General features: G+C 27.3%; 1 protein-coding gene across 14 annotated transcripts in view; it reads right to left on the minus strand.

Moving 5' to 3' along the window:
• Positions 1–27,562, minus strand: part of LOC111677536 (disintegrin and metalloproteinase domain-containing protein 23) — a 325,168-nt gene that overhangs the window by 99,451 nt on the left and 198,155 nt on the right. For all 14 annotated transcript variants that reach the window (XM_046946670.1, XM_046946671.1, XM_046946668.1 and 11 more), the window contains one exon: positions 3,875–3,948. In XM_046946670.1, coding sequence (XP_046802626.1) covers positions 3,875–3,948 — 74 coding nt within the window. The remainder of the gene's footprint in view (positions 1–3,874; positions 3,949–27,562) is intronic.

Raw genomic sequence — 27,562 nt, forward strand, 5'->3', positions numbered from 1 at the left:
GTGCAAAAGGAAAAAAATTAAATAGAGAATTAAAAAAAGAAAAAACAATAAAATAAAGGGAATAAAATTAACAGCGAGTCAAAACAAAATATCGAGAGTAACTTTTTGAAAAAGGAATTTAATTTCATTGTCCAGCATAAAGTCCTTTTTAGGGAAAACATTTTTTTTTTAATATTTAATAAAGTATTTTTTGTGTACTTTGTTAATATTACAGAAAAAAATAATTGTATAAAGTATAAAGCTGTTATTGTTGCTGGGACGTTTTTTATACTCTTCATTAACTTGATGAAAAGGTCAAGAAATCTTTGGCATTTTAAGTGTTTTAGGCTTTAGCCGTAATTTGCACTCAAAATTTGTTTCATTTTACTCTAGATAATATTTTGGGCCTCGTTTTTTTCTTCCTTTGGCTTACTTATTATTCTGGTTTTCTGGGTTTTTTTTATGGGCTGACAACAGGGAATTAAAAAAAAAACAACAATAGCTGTAATAAACTGTAAGAAAGAGGAGCAAAATATATGTCTACTTACATAAGTGTGTATCTAGATGAGAAGTCATCTTGGTTGTAAAATGACAACAATAACGCAACAACAAGACAAGACAGAACAATAAAATTTTGTTTATTTTTTTTTGCAATATGAAAAGGAAGAAAATCAAACCTTAATTCTTATGTCCATTATTGTCCTTTGTATATGTATGTATGTAAGTATGTGTTTATTTTTCTTTAGTATTGACTTGTTAGTTGTTATTGTCCTTATGTTGAAGTTTTCACGAGAAAAACCGGAAGAGCGTTATAAGGCAAAAACTTTGGGGAGACAAAAAAAAAACCTATATAATAAAATTAAAATTCAACTGAGGTGGGCTGACATAAGAGTGTAAATCAAATTTCTAGAGAAAAAACATACTTAATAAGATAAATAAAATCAAATTAAGTTGTCTTAAAGCCCCAAAAAAATATGCTTTAATAAAAAGCTATTACAAAGAAGCAACAATAAAAATAATATAAACTTTCCGATTTCTTAATTGTGGTGGGTTTATTAGTTTTTCCGAAAATTTATGTAGTTACGGAATTTGTTCTAAAAGAAAGATATGACCAAAGAAAAGTTGTGACTGAAGAAAAACTCTGAATGCAAAACTAACTAACAAACTAACTAACTACCCAACTAACTAACTAACTAACTAACTAACTAACTAACTAACTAACTAACTAACTAACTATGAACTATGAATTAGTAGATGTGTAACTCAAATTTCTTATCTTAATGAGGATTTTGATAAATGTAGTCCGATCCCGGTAACAGTTAGTGCCTGCATTTATCGCAATTTTAGTGTTTAGTCATTTTGTATCGGGCCTAGGGTTCAATAAGGTTCCATTGTTGGAGTAAGTGCTAAATTTTAGTATATAATGTTTATTTATTATTACTTTTATCCTTGCTTAAAAGTTTTACATAGACAGACAGCTAGGTAAACGGATATGGCTTTATCGGCTCTAAAAATGACATGAAGTGGTTTGGGCAATGATTTTCATGCACTAAAAAATTAAAAATATGCGCTTATAATATGCACTAAAAATGTGAAAACTATGCACCAAAATAATAGCAATTCTGATAAAATTTGGTGAATGAATGTATAAATTATATTTCTTCCGAATTTTATGGTTTGGTAAAGTTTTTAAATGAATTATGGACGTGAGAGAGATATAAGAACACAATTTTATCAATTTATCTTATTATTGAACACAGAGATGGACAGACTCAGAAATTAATACTGAATTAATACATATTGTCATATGGTAGCATATAGGCGAAACGGATTGTCAAAGACCTAAGTCCCCTCTAGAAAGACCTAACTAGTGACAATGTATTAGTAGAAGCACAAAAATAAACACAGTTGTTCAAAAGGTACTAAATAATAAATGTGTTTTTCGTACGCTAATTTTTCTGTGTTATTATCAGGGTATGGATTTTCATGCACTAAATAATTAAAAATATGCGCTTATAACTGCCACTATTAAATGGAGCACTAAAAATGTGAAAAATTTGCACCAAAAAAAAAAAAAAAAAAAATAAAAATTCTGATAAAATTTGAGGTTTTTGTATAAATTATATTTCTTCCGAATTTTATGGTTTGGTAAAGTTTTTAAGTGAATTGTGGACGTGAGATAGATATACTTAAGAACAAAATTTCATCAATTCAACTTATTATTGAACACACAGATGGACAGAGTCAGAAATTGATACTAAGGACCAATATTTTGCACGTTACAATTAGCAGAAAAAACTTAAAATACTTCCGCACTATTCCGCACACATATAACAAAATATGCAATAACAAATCTATGTCATTTTGTAGCAAATTCTTTGATTCGAAAAGAAAACTAGTTTAAAGTTATTTTGAGTTACTGGTTATTATTTATACTAGAGAATGAAAATATAAGTTATTTAATTTAGTTTTAGTTTATCTTAAAACATACATATTAATACATCGTTTTGTTATTTTTTCTACACTAATGGAAAAAGAAGTATGTAAAATACTTTTTTTTTCATTTTCGACACGAAAATTTATAACTTTCATTTTTTCAGTTTTAATAAAGATATATAGTAAATGAATACATTTTTTTCGTTTGTAAAATATAAGTTATCTTCGAGCTTTTAAATAAATTAAAAGTGTAGAAAAAATAATAAATAAATATTAAGTTTAAGTGATAAGAAAAACTACGAAGTGCTAATATCCTTGCAATTTCGAAAAGAAAATTTTAAAATTATAAGTGAATTTAATTCTCTCAAAATTCGTGAAGAGAATAACAAGGTTTGTTTGACAAGCCCTACTTTTTCGCCTAAATGTATACAACTAAATATATGCATCTTAAACTAATGTTAGATTTATTTATCCTTGATTATTTCTATTTTCTTACTTAATGCAATTTAATAAAATGTTTATAATTCCATTTAAAGCATTTAGCAAATATTTTTCTATACTATTTTAAAAAGGTCTGCTGTTAAATATTTTTATATAAATAATTGTTATTTTTGTGTGTGTTTTTTTTATTATAACGTTGACCTCGCCTTAAATAAACACAGCAAATAACATTTTTGTTTAGTTTATTAACATTTTAATTTTGATATTTAAACAAAAATAAAAATAAAATACATTTTACTATTTTGCATAATACATACATATTACCCCTGCACTTCTAAGGTGGAATTGCGGTCAACGGATGTAAGTTTTGACCTAAGGAACGGATTTGTTGTATTTTTAGGCATTTTTGTTGCCTTATTTTTCGGTGACATTAGGCAGGAAGTTTATTTTTTTAACACTTTTATTTTGATTACAAGTAAATGTTGTATTACCATAATGTTTTTTAAGTTAAATATTTAATAAGATAATGTTGCTTAGGCTAAGGATATAGCAGACAATTGTTAAAAATACTTTTTTAAAAATCCCTATTTAAAAGGAAAAGAAATATAAGGTTTTAAACAAATATGTAAGGGTTAGTTCTTTAGGATTGTATATAAATTGAATTGAGGAAAATTTTCCAAAATATTTTTGGGATTTTCCTTTAGTTTGTGGGTTTTGACAGCTTTATTGTTTATTCAAGAACATAAACCGCTTAAATTTATTTTTTTTAAGTTTTTTTTAATATTAAAATGATTTGAAGATACCGTGGAAAAGGATGAATACAAATTTAAAAATATATTTTTTTTAATAAAAAAATTCATTAAAAATAACCCTTGCCTAATATATACATATTAAAAATGTTGTATATTTTATTGTTTATCATCATGAAAGTTTTTTTCAAATAAGTATATGCGAATTTTAGAAAAATTAAAAATTGTATCTTTAATAAATAAAATCAACAATTATAAAAATTACTTACGAATTTAATTCCAGATCTAAACGAAACTTATGATTAAAAGCCTTAATTAACAATGAGGTTCGATGAAAGTGTTTCTGCAAAGATAAAAGAAATAATATTATTACAAAATTTGATTATTTTTATTGTTTATAAATGGTCATAAATTATTATAAATTTAATTAAAAAGTACACATTTTCACAAGCCATAACTTCAAACCAATTTTATCTAGACCAACAGTTTTCCGAAAATTGATATAAAAAAACTTGAAAGTCGAAAATAAAAAATGTATTAATCAGATTAGTTATGTATATAAAGTTGTCATTTTATATATAAATACACCACTTTTTTCTATGAGAAATCCTTGCCAGATAGAACATGGTACTCACTTGTTCCAGATCAAGAATTTACTATTCAATGACTAGTACACACCATTAGCTTTACTTAAATGGAGTCTAGTAATGTATTACCAATAGCGATACGCGTAAGTATTTTACTTTTTAGTTTTAACATTTTGGTGTCGAATTTAGTTTTTGCAAATAATGTTTCCTCAAATTCCGTTTTGTTGTATTCTTATTGTAGTCGTACTTACCAAAGATTTTTAATTGTAAAAGATCGTGAAAAATATTTGCTTTCATTGTCATAACCGAGAGAAAATAATAATTTAAAAAACTATTGTGTAAGTATGTGTTAACCCTTTATTGCCCTACATTTTAGAAGGGTATGACATTCATACCCTTCTCACGTAATGAGAATGGTATGAATGTCAAGTGCTTTACGAATAGACCTGTCAAGTTGGCCTATTTCACGGTGGATTTTTAACTACTGGGTGATCTCGTTTGCGACTAACTACCGCCCAAGTTCTCGAGTTGTCCAACCACTTGCCATAGTAGTTCTGTTAGGAAAAGACAAGTGTCATGAGTCAAGCACAATCTAACACTGACAAAGAAGAAGGTAAAGAACTGGTTAGTGTCTATAAAAGGGGCGGACCAAACATCAGGTGAAACATGTCCATACAAACATTCACCCCATAGCCTTCCTGGAAAATCCTCTTAAAATCGCCCAACCACACTACTGAGTCCATACTAGAAACTAGGAGGGGTTGACAGAAATATAAATTGAGTTTTTCCCGTGTATCAATATTTCAACCAAGCTCCCCCTTTCCGCGAATTTGGGTTTAAAACACAGTACCTTCTCTATGCCTGGAGGTACTGGTAGCAACAAGATGTAGGTCAATTTTCAAGGAAACATGTACGGCGGGAATAAGAAGGAATCCTTAAAATTACAGATATTCTGGATCTTAATTGATAGCAAAGTCGTTTGGGCCATGTCCGTCTGTCTGTCCCTCTGTCTGTTGAAATAAAAAATTGCACATAACTAACAAAGATATAAGGAATGTATCCAAGTCCGGCAAAGCAAATATAGACGTTTTTCTTGTTAATTGACATTTTGATATCCATTTTGCGATTTGAGTAAATTTGTAGAAAATACTTAGTCGCGCCCCTGATGGACCTATAAGGGTTCAGGATTCAGACTCAAAACTTAAACTCGAAAATACTTCATCATTATGCAATATATATATAAACAATTTTTAAAATAATCAGTTCAACTTAACGGATACTCACAACCTATTTTATAAATACTTTAGCTTGAATACAAATTCTAAAAAAAAAATGCAAAAATTATTTTCAAATACATAAACATTCAAGTATTTTAATCCTGTATTAAATAAAACGTATTAAATAAAAATATATTTGGTAATATTAACTTGGATCTTTTTTTTCAATTAAATTTATACAATGATTTACATTTGCTAACCAAAAGTATTGTTGTAATAATATGGAAAATATCAAAAGTATTGTTGTAATAATATGGATGGTGTCACCTTAACAAAGGATTTGGCCATTAATTTCATTTAGAGCACAAAAATTCCAAAGCAATAAACGTGTAATGTTTTATTTGTTCCATTGTTACCATGGCTTAGTTATGTTCAGTCGCACACATACAAACATTTATAAAAAGGATTTCAATGATTTATAAAATTAATTTTGCCTTATTTCATTTAATTTCAAAACAAAAACAAGCTAAAAATTTATATATACATTCATAGGTATATAAATTTCAAATATTTATTTAATGTTTAAATAAAAAATTTCATGATTAAAAACTTGTTTTTTTTCTATCCATTGATAATAAACAATAATGTTTTAGTTGTTGTTGTTGTTAAATTTTGCTATTATTTTCTAGAGGATAATGACATTCCTATTGATAATGTTGATGATGATAATGATGTTTTTGTTTTTTTTTTCTTTGCAAATTGTATTTTATATATATATTGTTGAAAAATTGTATTTATTTTTGAAATTGTAATGTAAACCATCATTCTTTTCATTTTATTTCATTTGAATAATTGAAATTTAATTGATAAACAGAAATAAATGAAAGCTTTGGAAAAACCGCTTTCTATTAAAATGTTTCACTTGAGAGCACTTTAGTCGACAATTGACGATAAATAAACAAAATATGGGACACAATATTATTTTTTTTTAATATTTGTATGGTTTGTGTGTTGAATATTTGTAAATATATATATTTTTATATACATTTCTGTATCAAGAATTTTAATAATAATAAAATAATAATAAAAAACGGCAACTCGAGAATAAAAATATAAATTGTTGAAGTAAAAAAAATAGTAAAATGTATTTTACTGTACCTTGAAAGTATATTTTGTATACGTACACTGAAAAAATTTATAATATTTCTAAATATTTTACGAAGAAAACTATGCGTCTGTATGTAAACAAAAAAACTTGGTAATGACTTGTACTTACTCAACAACATACTTTTTAATGACTACTAAATATTACCAGCATTATTTAGAAGGAGTATTGTAAGAACTTACAAATAACTATATATGTAAGTACTTAATTTTCAGCTTTTACATTTTGTTTTCGAATATATTCGAATCTTATGCATTGTAATCAGTAAGACCACGTATGTCGTTAAAATTTACAAAAATTGTATGAATTTTAAATTTTTTATAGTTCATTTGAAATATTTTTTGCAGTGTAGAAAAATATTTTTAATTGAAGAGAAATACTATTTTCAATATTTGTAACCGTTATAACTTTAAATACATTTTTTTTGTTACACAAACAAATATTATTTTAAGGCTTCCAAAAATTGCTAAATGTCTCTTTTTTTGTTTTTTTATAAAAATTATACAATTGGCTTTAATAGTAATTTTATAAGATTATTCTAACTTCAAAACAAAAATAAATAAAAAAATTTCGAACAAGCTAGGGAATGATCTAAATCACTTAACAATTAGAACAGCTAAAGTATTTAAATTGATTTTGTTTAAAATTTCTTGAATTTTTTACACTTTTAAAACATTCCTCGAAAAAAGGACATATGGTCCTCTTTGAAACAAAAGCGAACGATATTTCTAATTAAATTTTTAAAAATTCTATTGATTTTTCTTTGATATCGAATGCTAGAATTTGCCCTCAAAATTAATTTTATATATTTTTAAAAGAAATTTTTGATTTTATGTTTGCTAAAGAAAACTCTGCAATATTTTCATATCAATTGCAAACAATTTTACATAAACAATTTAAAATTATCAAAAAAGGACATACAAGCCTACTTGTAACTAAGAATGCTAAATGAAATTAAATTGTGGGATTTCATCAATAACTTTTAGCTAAATTGAAGTCAATCAATGAATTTAAAAAACTTTAAATATTAGCATTGTTTGCAAAATTTAAAAAAAATCTTTAATTTATTTAAGATTAAAAAAAAGGATATAGTAACCTATCTGATTCTAATACAGTGAAATAAAAATGCTGGTTTATATGAAGGTCCCAAAACTACATATTGTAAATGGGAATTTTTTTCACAAAAATTATGAAATTTTTTATTATTTTAAAATATTGTCCAAAAAAGGATTTATGGGCCTCTTCACAACTGAAGTAGTTGCAATGAATATTAAAACATGGCAACATAAAATACTAAAAAATACAACTTGTGATGTAAAAATTTCTCACGAATTATATCGCATTATTAATTTTTTTAGAAATTAAGTTTTCTTTGTTCTCTTTCTTCAATAAACAATCTTAATTTCCAAGCTAAATTTAAAACGATTAAATAAAAAATTTATTTAAAATCTTTGAGAGTTCAACACTTGAAAGAATATTCCAAATTAAAAAAATCCCTATGAAAGAGGTCACTTCAAATGAAACTAGACATTAATAATATTAAAGTATGAAGGACTACAAGTATTTGAAGCTTAAATAAAATTATAAAAAGAAGAAACAATTTTATATATTTTGTTTTTGTAGCGTTTTTTTGTATAATACAATAAACAAGTACACACTCAATTGAGTGGAAAAGAAGATTTTATTTAATAATTTTTTTTCTTGTTTGTTAGTTTGTTACTTGGTGTTGAAACCCCCAAAAAATAGGCAACAAAATGTTACAACTAATAGTTAAATATAAAAATAGAAAAAAAATATTAAACGTACAAAACTGATGAACCTTAAAAAAGTATTGTAACACAAGACTAGACAAAAGGGCAAGAAAACAAAAAGGAAAAAAAAATAAGGTATGAAATAGACTTAAATACCAAAGTTGTGTGTATATATGTAAGTAAAAGTAAATACAGAAATATCTTTAGAAATCATTATGTGTAACAATGATGACCAAAGCGGCTACAAAATAGAACTTGAGCCTAGAATTTTGTCTTAAAGTAGAAAGACAAAATGTTGTTGTAGATATTGTTGTTTTATAGTGGGTTGAGTAAAATGTGGGAGTTAGTTTAAACGGTATGTGTATGTATATTTTTATGTATTTATTATTATTATTATTTTTTTTTTTGGATAAAACGGCTTGTTGGTGTGTGGTTGAGTTTTTTGGTGTATGTGAATGTACATGTATTTATTATGCCTGCCGCAATTGTGCTTTTACAATAAACACCAACGAATTTTATTAACACCGTTTTCAATACTTTTTAGATAAATCAAAAACATACATACGAAATTATGGATTTTATCTTTAGACTAAAAGACTAGTCCATAATAGACAGATACATAGACCAGTCAATAGAAATAAGAGAGTACATAATCCATTAAAGTAATGCAAATACTTTATTGGAGTACATGATCCTTTTAGTAGTCTTAAATAATACAGGCATGTTTATTGGATAATGTTTATTATTTTATACCCTACACCACTTTAATGAGGTGCTTGTGCTGATGTTTGTAACATACAAAAAGAATAGGGCCTTTGGGGTCATAACAAAGTTAAATGTTCTATTACGACAACAAAAGTTAGTTTTATAAAACTTTAAACGACACCACCGATTTTTGTAATGATCGGTCCCCCATACAAACACCCCTATGAACTCTGTTGTATATATTTTCTTTTTCAAAAATATGTAAAAATATTCCGAAAAAAAATTAAAAAACAAATCAAATCTTTTTTATAACATATTGGCTGGTATAGGGGATCATATGATCGGCTATGCCCGACTATGCTTTCATACTTGTTTGAAAATTACATTGCCCATAGCATGTGGGTGAGTTTTTGACTAAACAATGGACCGCTCCACAGACTAAACTCTGAACAAGTCTATGGACTTGTATAATGATTACTATATGGAATAGTCTACTGACCATGGACTAGTATGTGGACTTCTTTACGGATTTGAATATTGACTAGTTTATGGACTGAACAGTTCATTAGTATATGGACTAGTATATTGATTATCCTATGGACTACTATATTGAATAGTTAAATTACAAGTCTAGTTTATATACAAGTCTATTTACTACTCTATAGACTCCTGAATGACTGGTAAACAGACTAGCCTGTTTACTCTATGAACTTATCTTGAGTAGTCTTTGAACTTGTCTTTTGACTGAACAGTTGATTAGTATATGGACTAGTATATTGACTGACCTACTATATTGAATAGTCAAATCACATTTCTAGTTTATAGACAAGTATATTTAGTAGCCGATTTACTACTTTAAAGACTCTTGTAGAATGATTACTCTATGGACAAAACTTGAGTAGTCTTTGGACTAGTTTATGGACTGAACAGTCAGGTATATTGACTAGCATGTTGACAAGTCTGCTTACCAGTCAAGTCCACTACTCCATGGCATTGTATTGACTAACCTATGGAGAAGTCAAGTGTCTATGGAATGAATAAACAAGTCTTTACGTAAGTTTAATGACAGCTCTAGGAAAAAGTCTACTAACTGTTCTATGGGAAAGCCTATTGCAAATGCTGTATAAAATAATCCTGGAAGTATTCATAAAAGATTCGCTAAAAATTTAATTAATTTCCAAAAATGTCAGAGAGCTTTAATGTAGTGAGCAAATGAGGCAATCGAAAAGGAAACAGTGTACTTTCTAATAACAATAACAAACATAAGTATTTTCAGTAAATATCAGTTGGACTCTTAACTCTCAACCAAAAGAAAAAAACAATGAAATATTAAAGAAAAACAACAAAACATCAAAGTTTATAGAAGAGAAAGACAGCTTAATAACAACGTTTTGTTAACGTTTTATTTATTTTTATATACATATTTCTAGAGTTCTATTCTGTATTTTTTTTTTTTTTAAATCATTACAATGGTTTTTGTATTATTTTTCAGCTACACCATTATATTGTTAACAAATAAAAGAGAGAAAAAAAAGAAATTAACACCAATGAAAAAAGTGCGTAGGTATGGATGTATACATATACATATGTATTAAAGTGTGAGAAGTATACAAATGTTTGTTTAATTTTGTCTCTAAGAGATTTAATATTTTTTTGTATGTTTTTATTAACAAATAAATAAATTAAAAATCATTTTTAAAAGTAAACAAATTAAAGTTTTTGCAGATAAAAATTTTAATATTGATTTTATGCTTGAATGATTTTTATTTAGATATATATTTCAATTTAAAGTACTTAACCTTTGTATGGAAAGAATTTTTATAAATTTTTGTAAATATTCAATGTTAATATTGTATCAGGAAAATTTGTGATATTTATCCTTGCAACGTATTTGGTTTAAATCAAACAAGATTTTTAATAAAAAATATGCTTTTACAAATAAGAAATATTTGAAGTCTATTGAAAATTTATAAAGGCTAGGCAATCTTATGAACTGATTCCAAACATCTTGAGTTAGTTCTATTTTTAAACCAAATTTTAGAGAATTATTTTCAACAAAAACCCTATATTCCAATGTACCTATTCCTCTTAGGGTGTCCCCTAGCTATCGAGTGTCTAGGTGACCACATTTTAAATATGTCCTGGTCTTAAGTGAAAGTCACATCATAGATTACGAAGGGACAAAAAGGGCTTAAAAAACTGTGTCTTAAGTGTCCACTTTCTACCTTACAAAGTTGACACTGAATTGACGATTATCGTCACACATATTTACAAAGTGTACGACCGTAGTGCAAAACGTTATTATTATCTTTTTTATATATCGACTATTTGTCAAACTGTTGGAAATTTACAGACAGCGGTACAAGTGTATTTTAAACCGATAGTCCCAGCAGTTCAGTCTGATAGTACCGATCTACCTGTACAGGTAGACTATCTATTTTAACATGTGCTTAACTTAAGTCAATCGTCACCTCATAAATTACAACGAGACGGTAGGAGCTCAAGTTTGTTTTCGGATATATCAGACGTAAGTATCAATATCTAAAGTTGTTCACAAGCAAGCTGGTCTTACGACTTATTTTAGCACCCAGTGGAATGGGAAAACCTAATTTGTTTCAACTTGCTAAGATATGATAGGGAAGGATAGACAATATTAAGAAAATCTGTAAAAAAATTCCTAGAAGATAATGGAATTACTTGATTTGCACTTAATCAACAACAAGAAACTATTTCCTTAACCACCTATTTGTAATGACGTTATTAACTCTTTACCTGTAACTGAATGCTACAGAGCTTGACTCCTATCCCTTGATGGTTTTCTATAATTAATTTCTTATAAATTTCTTATAATTAATATATTTTTTTAAAGTTTTGCTACATTTATAAAAGAAACTATTTACTTAACTACCTATTTGTAATGACTTAATTAACTATTTATTTGTAAGTGAGCGCGTAAGAGCTTGAGCCTTATAATGTTGTTGTGATAACTTAACACTATAAAGTACTAAGCTTTTAAAACCATTTTTTAATAAAAGTTTTTGTTGGGAAATTTTCAAAAAACATTAAAATATCAAATCAATAAAAAAAACTTGAACTACAACTTGGAAAGAACTTTATTGCCTTAATGCATATGAGAGCAAAAAAAAAAAAAAAATAAAATAAAATAAAATAAAAAGAAATCTAGCAATTGTTAACGATTATAATTATCATTAGTATTCATTTGAAATTGATAAATGTCATAAGTTTTTCTTTTTCTTCTTTTAACTTCCTCAACTCCTCTTCTATGCGATAATGTTAATGGTATTTTTAAACTTTTCCTTTTTCTACTGCTACAACATCAACGTCAACATTTTTTGTGTGTAGAAAGTACAATTCAATGTATTCTTAAATGAAAATTACAATAAAATAAAATATTTTGAATAAATTACAAGGAGAAAAATTGTGGTAGTAGGAGAGTATCACCACATACAATAGGCAATAATTTTAGCAAAGAAAAAAGGGACTTTTAGCATTTAAGAGAATTAAATACAAAAATTTCATAAATAATTTATGTAGAATTTTTTACAAGATTTATAGACAGATTTGAACTAAGAAGACCATGACTAATGTTCGTAAATAAATCTGTTTGGTATTTAAGATTTCAACTAAATAAGGAAATGCTTGAATGTAAGAAAGAGAAAAATACTAAATTGATTTTTTATGAAAATTTTATTTTGTTATTTAGTACATTCATATTACAAAGGTTATTTGTAAGAAGTTCAAAACAATTTCTACTTAAAACATAAAGTGTTTAGGAATTGCTTTGTTAAACGAAGACCTTTGCTCTTTAGCAAGTTAATAATATAAAATAATTCTCTCATAAACAAGTAAACAATAAATTTTCCAAAAAAAAGAAATATTATTCAAAAGTAACATTAACATTTATGCAAATAAAAACCACCCATAATGGTTTTAGATATTAACTAAGTATCCCAGCAAAAACTCGGTAATAATTTGTACTTATATAAATACTTTAATATCAATGACTACTACTTATTGTCTGCTTTTAAGTACTTTTATAATGACTTTCATATATACAGATACGTTGAATTTTGCTGCTTTATTTGAATTTTGCTGCTTTATTTGCACACTACTGCAATTGCTTTTTTACACAAACTGACAGAAAATAACTTTTCGTTGTGACACTTATTATTGAGCGCATAATAAGCAGTTGTGTTGTGTTGTAAGACTAACGAATGAAAAGTCCAGGTTCGTATTCTGTGTGAGCAATTTTTTTCTAACAAAACAACTTGTTAACTTTGTATTTGTAAGTACTTAAAGTAGTGATGTGTAAGTGAGCATGGTAAGTACTTGCTAATGAACAAGCAGTGAAATGCGGCCTTTTTCAACTCATTTCTTTTCAATATAAGTTTTTGCTGGGATTTTTAGGTTTTAGTTAGGGATTTAGCTTTTTTAATGATTTTTTCTTATTTCTTTGATTTATTTTGCCAAAAATTTATTAATGTAAAAATTATTGTTCGACATTATGTAGAAATGGGGTTAATAGTTTTTACATTAGTTCAAAATTTATAATATAACTGATAATGTTGCTAATGCTAATTTAGCTAGTTTTTTATTTAAATGGCTTGACTTTTGTTTCTAATAACATTAATGTCCTTTTTGCTTTATTTATTATTTTTTTGCCAGTTTTTGCCCTCAAGTGATAATTGGTTTTAATGTTTAGTTTTGTTGAAAACATTTCACTGTTTCATATTCTACTGCAGTGTATTTTTAGTTTATAAAACTGCATGATGCATGTTGACAATATGCCAGAACAAATATAAACCAAAAACATTTTTTCTACAAACAAATTTTGTAACAACAGAAATATTTTTAGTTGTGTTTTTAACTATTTTTTTTTTTTTTTTTGAAACATAGAGCCAAAAAGAAACAAAGCTAAATAATAGTTTGTGTCATCCACCAACCAACTGAAAAACAATTCTAAAATGTTAAAAACAGTATAGTTTTGTCTGCAAGAAAGAAAGAAAGAAAGAAAAAAACTAACAAAAAAACTGATTCCCTCCAAAAATAAACAACCTAAAGGATTAAGAAGTATAGCCGAACAAAACACTACAATCCTCACACAACAAGCATTTTCCACACTTGTTTTAAATTGCAGCAGTCCTCTTTGGTGAAGGAGTGTATATTAAATTTTTTGTTACGCAAAATAATTTGAATTTTTCTTTTATTTTTTTTCGAGGTTTTTAAAAACAAAAACTTAAATAAATTTCAGTTTTTCCTATTTTATGTTGGACACACACCAAAAATATGCCTCTTTTTCATCTTGCAACTTAAAAAATGTTAGACGTATTTGTGTTGGTTTAAGTTGTTTTTGTACATATTTTTGGTTTTTATGTATGGAAGTGTAAGAGTGACAAGAAAACTTTTTAAGGGTATTCATTAAAAGGTGAAATTTTCACTTTAAATTTATGGAAACTATATTGTCTTTTTTAAATCTTTATATTTTATTGAAATATGTATTTACCTAACGTGTAAATTTTACACTGTTTGTTACATGGACACACAGACGGAAAGACAGACAGACAGACAGACAGACAGGCAGACGGAATGACGGACTGACGGACGGACATGCGGACATAGCTAAATCGACTCAGAAAGTGATTTTGAGCCGATTGATATACTTTAAGGTATATTTTTGGGTGTTACAAACATCAGCACAAACGCATAATACCCTCCCCACTGGGGTGGTGTAGGGTATAAATATGGTAGCTTTGTTAAACGGTTAAATTATCGAAGGCTTGTTTAGGATAAATTAGAAAAAATTCACCTAGGACTCTGACGAGGTATAGTGGTATAATATTCACCGAATGTATTTTCGTACGATGCTTAGAAACTCAATTTCTTGAACGTAATAAGAATTTTCCCCGTGAGGAACACTCCTAAGATTTTTTGATCTAATTTAGGCGGAAGCCTGACAATTCCAAATAAAGTGCTCAAGAGTATCATTGTCCTATTTACATGCTATACTTTCATCTGAATCCGTACGTCCATTTTTGTATAACTGTGTCCGCAATACTGTGTCTCCACTAGGACTTGTTTCAATTTTAAAACAGATCTTATGGGTTTCTCTTACATATATTTTTGTTCTTTCACGTTGCGTCAAAGGGTTTTGCGATCATCAGTTTAACTATTTCAAGGTCCCTTCCCTTTAAACCTTTTATATTCGCTCTTTTATAATCGACTACTCCCATCTATATTATATAAACCTTAGATCTGGTAGAGTTAATATCGAAGTGCTTTACGTGAATACCTGCCGTGTTGGCAGGCATATGGAATTTCCGGTTCAATATATGTGCACATTGTTTAAGTACTTAAGCTATCATAACTCCGAACATTGCGTTGCTTAACTTCAACTCACTTTTACCGCGAATTTGGATTTAAAACACAGCAATAGTTGAGCTCAAAGGTACCTCAACCAACTGACCAGCCAGGGCAAGGTTTGTGGGCAACTAACCACCCTTAGTACCAGTTATGTGGTTCTTTGGTAAAACCACATGTCACATCATTCCAAAGACTAAACGAGGAGTTATAACACCAAGAGGAGGAGAATAACACCAAGATGGGGTCACTCATCAGCATTCCACGGGGGGATCTCTAGGAGAGTATTCGTTTAGAGTTTTTTATAATCCAATACGATCTTAGATTTAATTTCGTCATTTGATATCGAAGCCAAATTTATTCTAAAATTTACGTATTTCGTTATAGCTCGATCTTCTGCCTGGATGCTAATGTTGTGATAATATTAACATAATATGTATATGTATTTCTGTTTCAGGGTCTTTAGGACAACTTTGTCCCACAATTTAAAGTCATACATGAAGCAACGGATTCCTACTGTTGTTTTCTCTAATGTGATCAGTATTTAAATGTTTCCGATATATTCTGTGTCTGGTATATGATCAAGAGCATCTTGTTTTTAATGGGTCTAGCAAAGATTTCAAAGTCAGGGAATAAACTTTTATTTTATTTTTTTTTTTATAAAAATTATCTTTCTCCTTCGAGAACACCCCTATTAGAGGTTAAATTACATTTTAAATGCATTTGTCTGCATGAATACCAAAATAATCTAAAAACAAATAGTACATATATATGCATACAACGATTTCTGATGACGATGATGAGTAAAAAGCATGCCAAACATTGCAGATACGAAATACCAGAAAAAATAAACGCACAGACACGCTCAAAAGCTTACGCACTTTTGCAATTGATGTCAAATTGTGAAAAAATTTTAAGTTAAAATTTGTTTTACCCAAAAATTATTTAAAATCCTAAATTGTACAAATGTCATGCATGCCTGAATCATGATTAAACATTCAACAATGTTGTGGTTAAAAATTAAACTAAGCCTCCAGATCAACAACAACAATGGTAAATGAGGACCTTTTTTCGGATGTCAACCACACATACATTCACAAATATATAAATAAATCTAAATCTACATACATTATGAATTGAATTTTAATTTTTAATAACAAAACTGTGACCATTGCCTATAAAATTTAAGCCAAATACTAACTAATCTATCCATGTATGTATATCCATATATGTGTGTATGTCTATCTGTGTTTTTGTATTTAAAATAATAGAAATACTACAAGCAAATCGTAACATAAATCAGTTTTATTTAATGCTAAGCTGAAATTTATCTATTTTTATTTCTGTTTTCCTTTTTGTGAGAGAAAAATCTGTGTTTTGTATGACCGGGGCCAAGAGCAGCATGATACAGCAAAAAAGAGATGATGATAATAAAATATGTATGTATGAAAAATACATTATAGTATATTTAGAATATGATAATATCGGTCCATAGCCATTATATTAATACGAACGTTTATATGACTAGTGGAGCACCTGAAGCATCATGACTAAACGTGAAATGAATTTTAGATAAAATCCAATAAAACTAAAGAGAATATAAACATGATAAAGGAACACTGAAATAGACAAAAAAAGTAAATAAAGTATAAAGTGGGGAAAAAATAGAACTCTTCAGCCTTATTTTTTTAGCAATCAGGTCATGGTTTAAATAGCAGCAGTATGAGAAGCTATAAGACAGTTTTACTACCATTTTAGGTGTATTACTTACAACAACACAAACAAGTAGGCAGGATGTGGTTGCTGTAGATTTTATAATAAAATCAGTAGTGGGTCTATACATATGTAGGTATGTTTGTTTAAAACAAAAATAAGAAAATCATTTATATGTTTAATTTTATAGATATAACAATGGCACATGCAACATGCTGAGTTGTGTTTTGTTTTCCCATTTTTCTTTATTTTAATTTATATAAATTCCCAAAAAAAAAAAATATACGTCTAAAGAAGTTTATCTGCTTTGGAGTAGTAGAAATACTTGGTTTACATGTTAAATCTTAGTATTCATTGCAATTTGGTTTTGTAAACTGGTGATTTACTTACTAGTGGTAGTTTGTTAAAAGAAATTAAATTTGACCCTAAAATTTGTGTCCTTAAAGCTTTGAGAACAAGTAAATGACATATTGTTTTTAAAAATGAAACTAAAAGGTCATGTTTGTTTGAGATTTTTTTATTATTTATAAGGAAATATCCTACTTGATAAATTTTGTATAATAAGCTTGTTTAACTTCTATGTAACAAATTAAATAAATTACTTTATTATAAATTTAAAATTATTTCAAGAAACAAGAAAGAATAAGCTTGTTTTTGAGTTTTATTTAAAGCGTTTTATACAAATCTAGAAACGACAAAGCGGGGATACAGCTCAAGCATTTGGGGGTTGTTAAATTATGTTTTTACATATTTTCTCTTTGTTCCATATTTTTATTTTGTATACAAAATATTCGGTTTTGGAGGGAGGGGAGAAATTTTACTTTTTTCCTTTTTTTAATTATAAAAATTCACACACTTACTTTTACAGGTATGGTTAATGAGGTCACTTCAGTAGCTGATTTTTATATCACTAATATGGCAGTCGGTCGATATCTGGACCTACTCCCTATTAGGCCCTTTTATTATATTTTTTCTCATATTTAAAAGTACTAAAACAACAATGAAATTCTAGCGACGAAATATCACAGTTATAGGAAAGCTAATATTACTTGTTTGGAGTCCTTAATCCCCACAACTTTTTTTTCGTAATATTTACGAAAAGTTCGTATATGATACGAATAATTTGTCCCATTCACAATCGGTGTTATACGGTTGTATCGTATCTTATATTGAATTTCAATTTTTCCTCCACTGGAACACTATATCAGGACTCATGCAATGTGCATAATTAAAAAAATTGATCAATCAGTATTACTTACTAAGTCGACTAAGCTATGTCCGTATATCCAACTGTCTTTCTGTCTGTCTATCCGCCTATATGTCCATGTAAAATTTGTGAGTTACATACTCTTATTTCAACCCAAGCACGAAGCCGTTATGGTAAATTTCTCTACCAAAATTTATATTGATAGAACGGGAGTCAATATGAGGACTCATACATTGTGTATAATCAAAAGTATTGGGTATCTAACTATCTATCTGTCTGTCCATGTAAATCTTGTGAGTTGCATTCTCTTCTGTCTGTCAGCCAGCCGGTCTGTCCGTCTGTCTGCCTGTATGTTCATGTAAATCTTGTGAGTTACATTCTCTACTTTTAACTTCAGCACGAAGTCGTTGTCGTAAATTTCTTAACTAATATTTATAAAGATAGGACGATTTTTATAAATTGTTAAAATAAAATGCTTTATTATTAGAAAAATAATACATATTCACTGGTGAATGGTACCATATGGTCTTCTCAAATTTTTATCAAGAGTTATTATTCCAAATTTGATAGTTTTTTCATAATTAAACTACTTATTTGATTGCCTCGGATAGTAAAATTTCTTGTAAATTTATTTTTGTTAAATTATGCAAATACTTAATTAAAATTATTTCTTTATAAACCATTTGTTTACAAATCCACAAAAAAACCTTTATTGACAATAACATAGATTTTAAGTTGTATTTTCTATGTTGAAAATCTAATAACGTTATAATTACAAACTACCCGGCAGTTTTAATAGAACTTAATGGTTTGCTTTAGGAAAGTAATGTTATTTTCTTTTGGACTATAAAAGGCGAAACATAAGTAAATGTATTACTTTTGTGTAAATTAGAGGTGAACTTAAAACTTTTTTGTCTGTACTAAATCTTAGTACAGTCTTAAACAATGCACTATTGTTTATGTGTAATTGAAGTGATGTATTTGAAGGGTCAATGGACTGCTGTGACACACTGTGTTAAACTTCGTTGTAATAATGGGACGTGGTGATAGTTTGTAAAGTTTAGGACAACTACATCATACCGTTGGGCAATGTTGTTGTATATTTACATAAAAACAACAAACGTTTACAACATGTAATATTACTTTTTTGTGTTGTTGTTAACAACCATCACAACATATTTTCCAATTTAAACAAACATACATACAGATATTTTTTCCATGTATGTGTTTATTTTTTTGCATGTCTGTGTATGTGTATTTTATGAAAACATTTTTTGGCAATATGCCTAAAATTAACATTTTTACACTTTTATACAATTCAAACTATGGTGTGTATTTATATATACAAATATTTTACATATGGATATTTAAATAGATATTTTTAGTGTGTGAATATATAAGCATATACAAAAGTTATAATCGACAAGTTTTAATGAGTATAAAGCTTAAGGTTTGTCTGTTAAATGATATAAACATACAAACTGTATGTCGTTAACTCAAACGCTAAAGGTTTTGAACTAATATTTGAAAAATGCAACAGAAATTATGAAAAATAGGTGGATTTTGAAAAGAATTCAAAATTTTAATTCAAATTTTTTTCAAAGCGATTACTTATCTAGCACCATGTTATTTTTAAAAAGGTAAGTTTTGAACCCATGACTTATTAACAAGAAGTTAAATTCTTACATTCAAAAAAAAAAATCTATAAAAATGATTTTATTTTTCTACAATTTACTACCCCTTTCATTTGTCACCAGCGGTACTCACAAAAACCTAAAAAAAAAACATTGTACTTATGTTCAAAACAATACACATTCATTTACATTTATTTCTATGGTTTATATACACAAAATATGTCTGCATATGTAAATGTATATATAAGTATAAATTTTGTGCATATGTATTAGTTTGAATCCTTATATTTGAGGTCATATATAATCTCTTAAATTGAAAATTAAAAACGACAATTGAATTATTTAGATCAATGGAGAGTTTCTACTAAGCTTAGTATGTAAATCCTTCTGTATTAGATTTAAAATACTTGATAAACTATTATATAGACTAATGCAATTGTGTGTAAGTATAAGTGAGTGTCTGATCTGTTTGTGTGTGTGTGTGCATTTGTGTAAAAATAATAAATGCATTTTCATGATGAATTTTACAGTAAGTTTATTTAAGTAAATATAGCCACAAAAATATAAAGAATTTTTACCAAGGGGAGTATAAAGAGAGAAGAATAAAGTTTGTTTTACGTTTTACTTAATTTAACAAAATCTTTGTATGTATTTGTTAATAGAAGGGATCATGAAATATTTATTTTTTAAATTAAATAATATAGTAATTAATAAAATTAAACGAATAGATTTTATGGTTCAAATCATTTTGCAAAATTTTGCATAATTTAAGGGAAAACATTGTAAGTTTTTGCTGATGGTTATAAGGGATCTCTTTAAAATGATTATACCCTACACCACCATAGATTGGAGAGTATTGTGTTGATGTTTATACCACCTAAATATATTGGTCCTATATCTTCAATTATACCAATCGGCTCATAACCACTATTTGAGTCATTATGCCATGTCTGTCTGTCCGCCCGCCCGGCAATGTGTCCATGTAAACTTTGTTCGCACGTTACAGGTCGAAATTTTTAATATAGTTTGATAAAATTTGTCAGATAGTCATCTTTTGACACAAGAACAAAGTCCTTTGTAAAATCTGTACCAAAAACGCAAATCTCAGTTTCATATAAGTTCATATGAAAGTCTTTAAACTCTAGTATCACTTTGAAATTTTGCATAAATAAATTTAATGTCGTCATAAATTGCCATAGTAAAATGTATACGGATAGGATTATATTTACCTTTGACCCCATATAACCCATCTTTCATAAAATCACAAATTGTTTAAATATTTTGAAATTAAGAAAAATTGCTTTATTGTTAGAAAAAGAATCCACATATTCAACATACTTACTGGTGTATTGTGTCATATGGTCGTTTTATACGGTGGTCCTTTTTTTTAAATAAATTCTACTTTTCTCCTAAACTCAAGTTTACATCAAAATCTCAATAACATACAGTCAATGAAAACTTTTTAGGCTTTTACACAAAAACTAAAATGAAAACATAAATTTTTTGGAAAAACTAATAAATACGAAATCCGAGATTTGTATCCTAAACAAAGCAACTTATTCAACATTTCGATTCTTACTTAGGATGATATATGCTTATTTATCTCCTTATTTTTAAGCGAGCATGGTATGAAGTTACTTACAAGTTTATTTATTTAAAAACAAAAAAAAATATATATCTTAATTAAAATAAAATTTACAAACAAATACAATATAAATACATCTTCACTCTTTAATCACTTGTTAACACTTTAAACAACAAATTTAAATAGTCGAATATTAAAAAATGAACAGGAAATAATAAAAGGACTTCCAAAGTGTTGTCTCTTTAGGGCGTATTTAACAATTACAAGCAAATTTTACTTTTGTGTTTCAGAGTTGTTGCTTTTATTGGTTTATGTTTTCTGTATTTTTATCTTAAATAAAAGTTAATGAACCCGATCAGTTTCTGATTTCAATAGTTTCTTTTGCAAATAATATCCAGTTTTTTGTGTTTTTGGTATTTGGTTATTTCTGTTGGTATAAATTTCATTTTATTTGTGTGTGTGAGTATATATTGGTAAATTGCACGCTATACGTTATAGTATGTTGTATGTTTAAATGTAGATAACCTGCAGTTCAAGTTAATTATTGAAATGGGCACACAATTTTTACTTTTCTGCCAACTTTTCACACAAAAAATTACAAATAATTTCACTAATCAATACATGATATTTTCTATAAATATAAATTTTTAAAATGTCTCCTCTCTAGACGGCATTAGGAGTTTAAAGTAACAGACAATTCACATTAATATAGATTACTAGAATCACGTAAACAAAATGTAAACATATATTAAAAGATTATTACCAAACAATTAGTTTAACATTGAATCCTTGTAAAACTACAGGGTATTGTATATAACTATAAATGGTTTTTTAATATGTTATTTTTTCATTTTTGTTGCCATGACTGGTTAAAGTTACTGATGACGTTGCTCTAGACTTTTTGATTATTGTTGTTGTTTCTGTTTGGAATTTGGTGCCATCAGCATTTACCATTATCAAAAATATATAAAATTTTATATACATAGTATTTGTATTTTACTCCGCAGACGCTTACATAAACACAAATGTATTAATGTACACATATGCGATATAAAACAGATATGTTTCTTAAATTAAAGGAAACAGATCATTATAAATGTCGTTTATACGTTTAAAGACACTAATTGTTGTTAAACTTTTTAAATATATATGTAATAAAATAAACCCTTAAACAATTTTAAGATCCTTTTTGGATTGTTTTCGTATATGTACAATACATATATACATAAGTATATACAAACATTTATGTATTCATTAGCGTAATGGAGTTTTTCAATTTAATTAAGTAACAAACACATATTAAAAAAATAAACACAGACTCAGACGTTTTATCACATACTTACACACTTTTATTTGTGTATAATAAACCCAGTAGTTTTAGTATGGATGTTGTGATTTTCTGAATTTATCTCTTAAGAAGATATCAATTAACAGATATTTCATCTTGTGACTCTGAGTCTGTTAAAGTTTTAAAACGATCTTATTTTTTCGTTTGTGTTCTACTTTCATATGTAGATTCTCTTTTTAGAACACCATAAAAATGGAAATTTAACATTTCATGGTAAAATTGTTTTCCTTCGTTTTTTCTTCATTATTGTGCTACGTGACGTATACGTATTATTTAATTTTTGCTGTCACAATTTTATCATTAGATGTTATATCTTGAATCCTTTGTTGTACATGTTAACAAGACAATCTGAATGTTTTATATATCAATGGATAGGAAATTAAGTCTAATTTTTAGAAATTTTTGCAATTTTTTAAATACTCAGGAACTTGTAGAAAACTTTTTTAAAAAATGTGACATTTTTTTTGTAATTTCTTTTGTTGTAAATGTTGAAAGGAGAATGTAGAAATTAGGTCTACTTTTCAGAAATTAGTTTTTGAAAAAAAGTTTTAACATTTAAGTTTTAGCATTTAAAAATTTAGAAGATCACTTTTTAAAAAAATTTTGCAAATTCCTTTGATGAATTTTTACTAAGATTTATTCATACTTTTTAATTAAAATTTATACTTATAAAGAAAGACTTTTTAATTGAAAATGTAGAACTAAAAAGAAATTTGAAGTTATTTATCAAGAATCTCTCAATTCCGAAAAACGTTTTAAAAATCCCCAAAATTGTCTATTAAGCTATATTATCCATACCAGGAATGAGGTTATAGAAACCTCATACAGTCTAAACTTAGTAATTATAATTTGACAACGCGATCAGAGAATTTTTGTTCTAAAGTTAATTTTTAGATAAAAAAAGGTCGTTTGAAAAGTAAAGTTAACTTTTCAAAATGTATAAATTCTTTATAGATCTTATTAGAAATGAGTGCAGTAATTATAAAATAAAAAAATTGGCTTCTTTGATTTGTATAATAGAAATACAATAACTTTAGACTTATTCAGGTGTTTTAAACAATTTAAACAAATAAAATAAAAATTAAGAAATTGGTAAATATTTGCATACAGGAGTAGAGTCATAAAAATTTAATTTTCGAATGCGAAAAAAAGTAAAGTGATTGCTAGGACGAGGTTATTGATAATACTTGAAGATGACATTTTATATATGTAAACGCAAATGAAGAAATAATATCGTTTTAAAAATCTCAACATTCCCGAGTTGTCCTAATTTAGGAAACCCTAACTACGAGCTCGGAAACCCCATAAGGTCCTAATTCAAAACTAAAATTCAACAACACACTCTCTTTTCACATCTAAAATTTCATTTAAATGGGGTAAAAAATTCAAAACTTATATAATTATTTCCTTATTTTTTATTTTACTTTTAAATACGTTGTGCAGACAATTTAGATTTAATAGCAAATACCATCTGAAAAGCATTGAAGCTTCATAAAACTGTTGGGACATGTATTTTTCAACATTTTCATTGTAGGAGTTTGGGTATAAAAACTGAATAAACAAATACAAATTGAGTTGATTTTTGTCATGTATAATTTATCTCCATCTTACCAAGAATTATGAAAATTTCACTAATTAAAATGAATTTTATTATTTGCTTTTATTTTAATTATATTAGTTTGAAACAATAGCAATTCAAAAAGAGCTATATTGTTGAAATTAATTTTCGCAAATATGTAAAACTTTATGTCAAAAAAAAAAGAAGAAATCAAAAATAATTTATTTCAAAGTTGTATTATATTACAAAATGGAAATGTTTGTTTGTTTTATAAAAGAAAATGATTTTCTATAAATAATTTATTAATTAAAAGGATAACGATTAAAACTTTTAATTATCAAATAAATGAATTTTGTATTAAAGTTTTAATGGAGATTAAGTATAGATTCTATAATGAATTTAAATAAAATTTAAAATTAACTATTAAAATCGATAAATACTTAATTAAAAACACGATCAAAAATAAACATATATAACTGCTGGTAACAAAATTTTCTGCTTGGTATTTACTTTGTGAAATCGGAATTGTGTTTAATGTATTTATTTTAAACTTGCTTTAAAATAAAAAAAATTGAAAAATCCCCAGTGTTTTTCTATATGTTTATACTTCAATAATATATTTATTTAAAATAATTCCTAAAGTACTTTCTTGTGCTTAAATATTAAATAAATATCAACAATATGACAACTAACCAAAGGGAGCAAAATGTGAACAAAAAAAGAAAAGGTTTTTCACCAGAACTTTTTAATATGCCGCAAAATAAAAAAAGAAAATAAATGAAAAACTCTAACAAAAATACACAATCACATACAGACGCAGTTACACTTATACAATGATTAAATTAAAATTTAATTTTGTAAATCCCTAACACATACTAACGCATCCATAACCAATGTTGTAACATATGTTAAATGTTTGCTATAAAACTAACATAACCCCCTCCCCGCGCCAAACTTATCACAGCAAGCAATACACCACCCATTCAGTATTTCTAACACGCAACCAACATTTAGACAAACATTCAGGCAAATAATCTTATTTGACACACACATACACAACTACTTTTATGAATTTTTATTTTATTCTAATATGAAACTAGTGGTTTTTGTGGGAAAAATGCTCATATATGATGATTAAGAAGAGGAGGTAGCGCTCAAAAGCTGTGTGAAGGATGCAGAAGACAAAAAAGGGACATAATTTTCTTAAACGAATGTGAGTTGAATGATGATGGAAGACAAGCGGAGCAACATCAACATTTGGTTGATGAATATAACAGGATTGTCTAGATGTTTTGCAAAGGAATCTAGGTATGACTTTTGAAGTTGTTAGGAAAAGAGAAATTACATAGTAATCTTAGTGTAGCATGAAGTCGATTGTCACTCATTTGACCCAAGGAACAGTTGGATTTTTAATTCAAAGCCCCTATATGAAGATGTTCTATTTTGAAACGGCTACCGCGAACTCCTGGGTATATAATAGCAACAACAGCAGCACTATGTTTTATTTAAAATATACCAACATTGCAGTTGTGGATAAGAGTCCCAAACCAGGAGTTCGACAAGAAAAAGATAGTGATTTCCACAAACGTCTAACTAATTGGTTGGCTCTAATCGTCTTACTTTGTTAACGGGGTGAAGTGTCCCCTTTGTAAGAGAGAAAGTAAGCTTTTTGTCATGTATCTTCGTAATCTTTGGGATGACGATTGACTTCGTTGCAGAAAAGCTCGTGTCACAATCGATGGCTAGTGGTAACCCTAAGTGATAAATAGGTAGTAAGGAAATATCCGACGAACTGCAGGTCGGACATTCCCGACAAAATAACTTTTACAGATTTATAAATTACTAATAAAAACTTTTTCAATATTTATAAATTTTTTTTCATTACTTAAAATGACAATGACTGCTTATTAGAAAACAATGATTCCACACTTCATTACTTATGGTCATTAAAGTCACAATAACTCCTTATTCTTAACTCTTGCTTTATAATTGCACATAAGTCATCTAAGTAGTTATGCCTTTGGAAAAATGTTTACTAAAACGATGACAATAAGTCCTGCTGGGCTGACAAAGACTCCCAGCTATACATCACATCTCTGTATGTTTGTGAATATTTTTTAGTCATATTACATGAAACATTATGCTTATGTAAATATATGCTAAAAAAAAGGTTCCATATTTAAAAAGTACTTTAATCTAAAGCCACATATTCTTATTGTACACACAAAAAGGAAAAACTGGCAGCAAATGGAAAAAAATCACATAAACACATGAAAAAAACGTAAAATGTAAAAAAAAAATCTGTAAAAGACAGAGAGCGAGAGATAGAGGGAGGACATAATATACACAGTAGTTTACAAATTCAGAACATATGCATAAACTAGCCGAAACAGAATACAAAAAAGAAAAAATGAAAATAAATTAAAAAGAAATACAACAAATATTAAAGCTTCTTAAAAGCTTTACTAATACCAGAGTATTTTCTGATTGATCGAGATTAGCAGTATTACATAAATACATGACGAATGGCAGGACAAGAATATTAACTTACATTTGTTATATGTAGATATGTGCAAATTATTAAATTTCAAAGGTTTTCTAAGATATTTTCTCTTGAAGTAAGTAATTAATAATGGAAATAAAGGACTATTTAAACAACAGAGTTGTTAGTTTAATTATAACAGGAAAAGTGGTATTTAGTATTATGACACACTATAAAGCGATATAATGTCCATGGACATTATGCCACTTTTTTAACATGTCATAATGTTTATGGACATTGTGACACTTTTAAAAGAGAAATGTATTGGAAAATTTGTTCAACATTTCAGAATGGGACATTCTTATCCCGAAAATAATTGTCCTTAATTTGGTGTATGTTACATTTTGGAATCCTATTAAGTAGTGTTCTGGATAGATGGCCTTTAGCCATGCGCAGCTTCGCAAAATTAACCGTAGGATTTTAAAACAAGTAGGAAAGTATAGTCGGGCATGGCCGACTATATAATACCCTACACCATGAGTATATTTTTACAATTTTTACTTTTATAAAATTTTTATTTTTTGTAAAGAAACTTTTATGTTGAATATTACCATAATTCCAAAATAT

The sequence above is a fragment of the Lucilia cuprina genome, chromosome 3 (assembly GCF_022045245.1).
Source record: "Lucilia cuprina isolate Lc7/37 chromosome 3, ASM2204524v1, whole genome shotgun sequence".
Taxonomy (NCBI): Eukaryota; Metazoa; Arthropoda; class Insecta; order Diptera; family Calliphoridae; genus Lucilia; species Lucilia cuprina.